The sequence below is a fragment of the Pinus tabuliformis genome, chromosome 5_2, assembly GCF_031772625.1.
Source record: "Pinus tabuliformis cultivar Carrire ecotype Pingquan chromosome 5_2, CPIR1, whole genome shotgun sequence".
Lineage (NCBI taxonomy): Eukaryota > Viridiplantae > Streptophyta > Pinopsida > Pinales > Pinaceae > Pinus > Pinus tabuliformis.
Genome location: NC_142306.1, coordinates 648,962,078 through 648,969,610, shown reverse-complemented (window position 1 = coordinate 648,969,610; position 7,533 = coordinate 648,962,078). Strand labels below are relative to the sequence as shown.

Genomic DNA, 7,533 nt, shown 5'->3' with positions numbered 1-7,533 from the left:
ACCCGGCCGACTCATCCTCCACGCCTTAACGTACCCACACTCCATTGCAATACCCCGTCGACTTGCTTCAAGTCGTAGGTCAGCCTCCATAAGTTTTAACCCATGCCTCCACGCATATAAAAACTTGTCGCTCTTCCCTCCTATGCACTTCATTATAACATAATGCCTTCGCATGCTAAGGTTGAGCTCACACTTCAAGCTAGAGCGTGCGCATAAGGACTGCAGGTCCTTACACCCTTCCTCTTGATCATTGAGACAAAAATAATGCTATATCTAAGTCCTAATACAAACAATACATCTTGGACCCGCATCACACGTCATGTCTCCATCCTAAATGGCATAACTCTCAATCTTAGAATCTCTAACTAACTCTTGTCGCCGAACACCATGTGCAACTTCGAGTCCCATTCAGCTAGAGTCCCAAAAACCTCTTGTGACCCTGTCATATGCTTCATCGCACCACTATCCACGTACCATCCATCCTCATTGATAGTACTCCACGAGAAATGAGAAATCATAGCAAAGTTCTCCTCTTCCAATCTCCTGGTGAGATCATCTATCTAAACTGAATTAGCAACATCGACGACTTGCTTACCTTTCCTCTTCTCATCATCTCCCTTCTTCTTCATCAGATATCTCGACAAACAATGACCCATCTCTCTACAGTTGAAACACTTGACTTTACTCAAGTCCTTCTTGTGCTTACCATTCATTCGTGTTGCAAGTGCCACATTATCATCGAAAGACTTCTTCTTTGGATGAAGATCCTCGTCTTGCAACTCTTCCTGAATGAATTCATCCTACAACCTATCCCAGTCTAAAAGCTTCTCCCTGGCAACGATCCCTTTAATTAAGGGCTTTTATTCCTCAGTGAACCCTTTCAAGGTAATCCTTACCATATCTCCATCTAAGATAGTCACACCGATGGTAGCAAGCTCATCTTTGACTTGAGACAATCTCGTCAGATACGAGGTAACGCTTTCACCCTTTATCATTTGGTGGACTTCAACTTATCCTTCAATACCAATACTCGATTCTCGTTCTTATTCTGGAATAAATTTTGAAGAGCCATCCACGTCTCATGTGCATTATTCTTCCTAGACAAATGAGGTATTAGGGCATCCTTCACACGATCTAGGATGATCAATTGTGCCCTCACATCCAAATCTTCATATATTTCCAACTTCTTAGGGTCAATTGGCTTCTTGATCCCTTTCTTGGTGAACTCCTAGATCTTGTTGACCTTCAAGACCAACTTGATCCTTTCCTTCCAAGGACTATAGTTGGACAACCCCTCCAACCCATCCTCATACCGAAGACTTGCATGCAACTTTGACATTATAGTGAGCCCTTCACTTACAATGTGACCAACTCCCTCTCACGTTGTATTGCACAACTCTAATTCACTGCTTTCCAAAGTAGCTCAGACATGCTCTGGTACCATGTTAAATTTCCATGACCTTGGGTCTAGGTTAGAGTCTTAAAATCACTGACGCGTCCAAACCAATAATCTCAACCATAAACTACTTTTCACAATGGAAATATAAAGCAATAAATCACATATGCACAAATATACATACTTTTAACAAAATTGTACAATATTGTACAATCACCAATCTTCGTTATATTAAACCAAATCTGAATAATACAATAGTCTATGGTATACAAGATACAATGACAAACATTGCTGCAACTTCTATGTCATATCTTGTCCTGCCAGTCCTTCACTCCCATACTGCTCACTAGCTGCCCCTTAATCCTTCAAAGGAAAACACATCGAGACTCCAGGAGGGATGCCACCTAATGCTGTTGCAAGTCACTTCTACTGCATGTACATGGGCTGATCCAATCTGCTCTCTAGGCTGGCCAATTCCCAAGATCCAATATGCCAGGCTAGCAGTCACTTTTATCCATCAAAGTACTGCAATTCGGCATCAATATTCACCCAACCTTTAGCTCCTCTTCGTCACTTCAAAATAGCTCATCTAGGGCTACTTTGGGTAGCCAACACACTACCCTCCACCAGATCAATGGCACCCAATACTACACAACAAGATCTACATTGATGAAGGCTCACGATCACCCAATCAAGCCTCCAAATTGTGTCCCACAGGTTGCCCAACAATCTAATCAAAATCTGGTCAACTTCTTTGACCTAATACACACCAAACACTGCTCTCCAAATTTGTTTGCAAGTGTTGTTCTTGAATGTTTTGGTTAGGGCACATTGCTGCAACCCTAAATTCCTCCAACAATCCTTGAACAACCCTCTAGAAAACTGCGACACACCCTTAGGAGGCCCCTCTTCTATTAGGCAATTGTCTTGGCCATATATCAACCCTTAATCTGCCCCTACACACACCTTACTATGGTGCTATGGCCTGCGACCTAACACACATTAATCATGTAGCTTACGACCAACAACATGATAGAATTTTGTCCACAAAACAGTGCCCAAATAGACTTAAAATACTTACCTTTGCCTCAACCCACTAGGGAGCTACCTCGACATTCCTTCCAACAAACTTTGCCCTTAAACAAACCTTAGAAGGAACCCTAAACTCCACATTGCCCCTTCCTCCTTTGCTGCAGTAATTTTAGAGTGCCCTTCTCTCCTTAACCGAGTTCTTTTCTTGAGGATGTGTGTTACACAATGGATGAGAATTAACCTTGCCTTCACCCTCTATTTATACACAAATGAGGGGCTCCACGAATTTGATGAAGAGTCATGTCTCTTGGACGAATTCCTCAAGCTTACATGACTTGTCCTTGTCCAAATATTAATGACAACTTCAAAAATTCATATCTCCACTTCTACAACTCAGAATTCGATGATTCTCGAAGTGGTGGATTCTCCTTTCTGCCCTTTATGGTCTTATGCCATAAAATGTAGAAATGTGCTTCCAGAAATGCCCAAAACACATTTTGGTGCAAAACACCATACTTGGGTTCCAAGTCCACAAGTGACCCTTGTGGCGCTTTGCCATCCAAACCATGAACCCTAGGGCTTAGAGTACCTCCCAAACTACACAAATCAACATTGACCAGAGCAGAGTCACTAGGAGATCATAATTGCAATGCAGATTGAGCTTCAAGCATTGCAGTAGTAATTGTAATTGATCATTGTTCTCATTTGAACTAGAGATTTTGGTATATAATTGTAGGGAAGAAGGATTTTTCATGTGGTTGGAGGTTTATAACCACACTCTACCCTTGTCATGTATGCAGTTGTGGGCCTAGGTAAGTGAAAAAGCAATCCAACTCAAGGATTGGGCACCTAGAGTGGTTCTGTAGCTCCTGGGTGGTATGTAGGCCCTTATGAAGGCGAGGAAGGTTTAAGTTTGTAGGCCCCACTTCCTTCACTAGACTTTGGAGGTCGGGTCATGTCAGAGTGACACATCACTTCACATTTACTCGGAGGGCTTGTCAAAGCGGGTAAATGTCGGGGAGGAGGTGTTACATCTTTGAAGGGGCATGTTGTTGTAGTGAGCATCAATAAACCAACAGAGCTAATATGAAGTTGTAATGGGCATTAATAAAGCCAAGATGAAGCCATTGAATGTTTCCAACTTCAATGTGAGCCTCTATGTTAAAGATTCTTCCATCTTCAACACAATACATCATAAAAGTGAATTTTCATTAGCTCCATGTAGGCCCCGAAGCAAGGAAAGCCCTTGTTTGCATTTAGAGAAGTAGAAAGGTGGGCATAACAAAGTTAAGGGTGGTTATAAAAGCAACTAGAAACTAGATTTGTTGCATGTGTTAGAGGGAACAAGCCCTGCCCTTTTAGCTAGTTGGGCAAAAATGAACTTCCCCATATAATGCATTGGGTAAAAAAGAAAGCACTTATAATCTCCGCACTAGCATAGAGCATACATAGTATAACTCAAGGAGGATCATAAACAATAACACATCTTCAACATATGTATGAAGATAGTTTGAAGATGGTGTAATGGTGTTAACTGTATGTGGAGCATGGCTAAGAATGTAGAATATATCCAATTTTCTTTACATATTGATTCATACATATCAATAATTGTTCCATAGCAAATGCAATTTACAAGTATCAAAAAAATATATAAAAACTATAATCAATGAATGGTAATGACTTTATCATTACTTGACTCTCAAATATAACATTAAGCTATTTTGTAATTTTGATATTTACAATTCTCAAACATAGGGAAAAACTTAAGTAATTTGATCTTGCATGTCAAACAAGACCATGGAATTTTTGATCTTGCATGTCCAACGAGACCATAATTATTTTTCCATAAGCGGTGTAAAGATTTGCCAAAAAGTTTAAAAAACTTTGCATAAATAACTAACATATGCTTCTAAATGTGTGGAAGGTAATATGAAAAAACCCAAACAATTACGACCTATAGCATTGCAAAACTCTACGCATTATAAGGTTAACCAATTTGAAAGGTTGATTTTGCAAGCCACACTGTCAAACCCTTAATCCCTTAAACCCCTGGCTGGCATAACACCTAAAAACTCCATTCTCCCATTGCTTTTCCGCACCAACGCCGAAAACCTTCGATCACAACTACTCGCTCTTCAGCTCATGGCTTCTGCAATGCGGGTCACAGCTCATTTACGGTGTGCAGGGTTGGCTTCTATCAGGCGAGGGTTTTCAACAGCCAAGCTGCGCCACAAACGTTGGAGCTCTGCAACATCGCGATGGCACCAAAATATGGATTCCACTGCTCTCGGAACCTTAAAAAATGGTGAGCATTTTGTTTCTTTTAACGAACTCATTTTCTCTCATAATTTTTACTCAACCGATGCATCAGCCACGGTTCAAACCCGTAATGAAACTCCAGTCGACTCGGGCGAGGACGAAAATAGCGAAGAAGAAGGCGCCTTGCCTGAATTGAACAAAACCAACGAAATCCCAGACAAAAAGAAATGGAATTTGGAGGACGCTAGAAGAGAAATATGTAAAGTCCTTAATAAGGGCGAGGAAGACATGGAAGAAACCCTAACTCAGTTAGGTATTCAGATAACTCCACATCTGGTAAAGACGGTGATGGTTAGAACGAGTTCCCCAAACTCGGTCCTGAGGTTTTTCCAATGGGCCAAACTACAACCAGGGTTCAAGCATAACACTTCAACCTATGACGAGCTTGTAAATCTTCTTGGCCGCTCTAAGGATTTTGAAACCCTGCAGATGATTTTGGCAGAGATGTCATCTGCACGTTGCAGTTATTCTGCGAAAACATTTTCCTTTGCGACCGTCTGGCATGATGATTCAGATATGCTGAAGAATCTCACTGAAATCATTGAGAAGTTGGAACTTTCTCCCAGAAGAAACGCTTATGAAATGCTTATTGCGGCTCTCTGTGAAAAAAATCGCGCCAATGCAGCTTTAGGGATATTGGATAAGATGTCAAGTTCTGATTGTGCTCCCAGAGCAGTGACTTTTCGTCCACTTATAACACTTTTCTGCCTGAACGACCAGCTGGATAAGGTAAAGCTTGTATTTGAAATGATGAAGATGAAAGGCTGTCCTCCTGATTCAGTCACCTATAATCTCGTTTTAAGCAAGCTTTGTTATCGAAAACGATTCGCAGAGGCAGTTGAAGTGCTTCGGAGCATGATTGATAACGGCTGCAAACCAGATGCAATTACATACGATTTACTGATTTATGCTGCTTGCAAGACAAGGAGAGTTGAAGGCGCGCTTGACCTCTTTGATCGAATGAAAGAAGAAGGGATTACGCCTATGTATCTTACCTATGGTTATCTTCTCGACGGTATCTTCGAAGCTAGAGGTTTTGATGAAGCACATTCATTCCTTATCCAGCAGAGTGGAATTGATCCCAATTTAGATTCAAGTAACTATGAGTATTTGATCAGGATTTGTCGCAGATCAGGCCTACAGAAAGAAGTACACAATCTTTTGACGGAAATGAAAGCTAAGGATTTGAAACTTCTGGATGACAATTTGTTCGAAGATGTTTTACATGAAAACGATGTGAGACAGGCCACATAGGATGCTGGTTTTCCATTTGACATTCATATCCATTATTGCTATAGTATATTCAGCTGAGTTTACTGTAGGACTGTAAGGTCATAGCATGTATGCACCAAATGCATTTCTCACTAAGCTAATTTTGTAGAATTCAGGTCGCTTGCTAAATGCAAGAGTCGCGATGGCTTTTATCCAGATGGTAACTTTCACAGAAACTGGAGGGGAAATAATTCCTTGATTTCAGCGGTAGTGCATGAATATCATAATTGGAAATTTCCCCATCATGTAAATCATCAATCATCATGTATATGTAGAGGTTTCGAAGGTTGAACGAAAAAAAAGAACTTTTGCTTCTTCCTTTTTTGTCAAATGCTTTATCTGACACTTTACTATTGTTGTTGTAATTCAGTAAGGCTGCAGCGAGATCTCCTCCTCATTATGCCTATATTTTCTACAATTCATCACACAACATGTGAGATATAGAACTAAGAGTGGATTTGCCTAAAGAAAAGATGATTCTTTCCAGTATCATGGAAAAAAGATCCAAATTGTCTTGTATTTAAATAGCTGGGACTGTAACATATTTCCTACTAGTGATTGTTTGTTTTGTATACATCTAAGTAGATTTTTTTTTTTTTTAATTTTTAATTTTTAATTTTTTTTTTTAATTTAAATTTTATTCATATATTTTCTGTTTTGTGCAATAAAAGCACAAACTTTAGTCAAAAGTTTTTGGTAAAATGACGTTATCAGCCATGGATAACAGAGTTTTCTAGCCAACGTACCACTGTCATGTAATGAGGCCATTAGGTGGAACAAGAAAAGATAATTTGTTATTTATTTTCAAATGCTTTATCTGACACTTTATTACTGTGGTTATGGTTATATTCAGTAAAGCTGCATCAAGATCTCCTCCCCATTATGCCTATATTTTCTATTTTTCATCACACAACATGTCAGATCTAATTCTAAGAATGTATGTGCTTAAAGAACAGATGATTCTTTCCAGAATTCATGGAAAAAAGATCCAAAGTGTCTTCCATTTAAATAGCCGGCTCTGTAATAGCCTTTCTACAAGTGTTTGCTTGTTTTGTATACATCTTGTGCAAGTCTATTCATATATTTTTATGCTCTGTGCAATAAAAACACAATCCTTAGTCAAAAGTTTTTATTGAAATGGCATTTTGAGCCTTATTAAAATGACATGGAAAACAGACTTATTATTTATTTTGGGATCTCATTTTCTGATGTCATGTACTTGCAGCATACTGTTCGAAATTGATGTCCCTTTCCCCTGTTTATACATAGAATTTTTGCCAAAGTAACACCATTATGCTACTCTATCTTCTGGGATAGTCACATAAAGTTTTTGGTGTCATCTACAGCAGTATTTCCATTCTTGTTCATCATTAATTAGGAGTTGACCTTGCAAGCAATGTCGCCAAATCCATGTAGTTCAGCTAGACCCCACCAGTTAAACCAACAATCAAAGGTATTACACTCTGAATGCAACCTACTTCAAGGATTCTCTATTCACCTTCGTTCAAAGTACC

At 39.5% G+C, this 7,533-nt stretch overlaps 1 protein-coding gene across 1 annotated transcript; it reads left to right on the top strand.

Annotated features, from left to right (window-relative positions):
• Positions 1-4,446: 4,446 nt before the first annotated feature.
• Positions 4,447-6,324, top strand: LOC149160714 (uncharacterized). Its single transcript, XM_089436778.1, has one exon. The coding sequence runs from the start codon at positions 4,571-4,573 to the stop codon at positions 5,999-6,001; it is 1,431 nt and encodes a 476-aa protein (XP_089292904.1). The 5' UTR covers positions 4,447-4,570; the 3' UTR covers positions 6,002-6,324.
• The last annotated feature ends 1,209 nt before the right edge of the window (positions 6,325-7,533 follow it).

Excerpts from the sequence above, each read along its gene's own strand:
- LOC149160714 (XM_089436778.1), top strand. The coding sequence starts at position 4,571 with ATGGCTTCTGCAATGCGGGTCACAGCTCATTTACGGTGTGCAGGGTTG.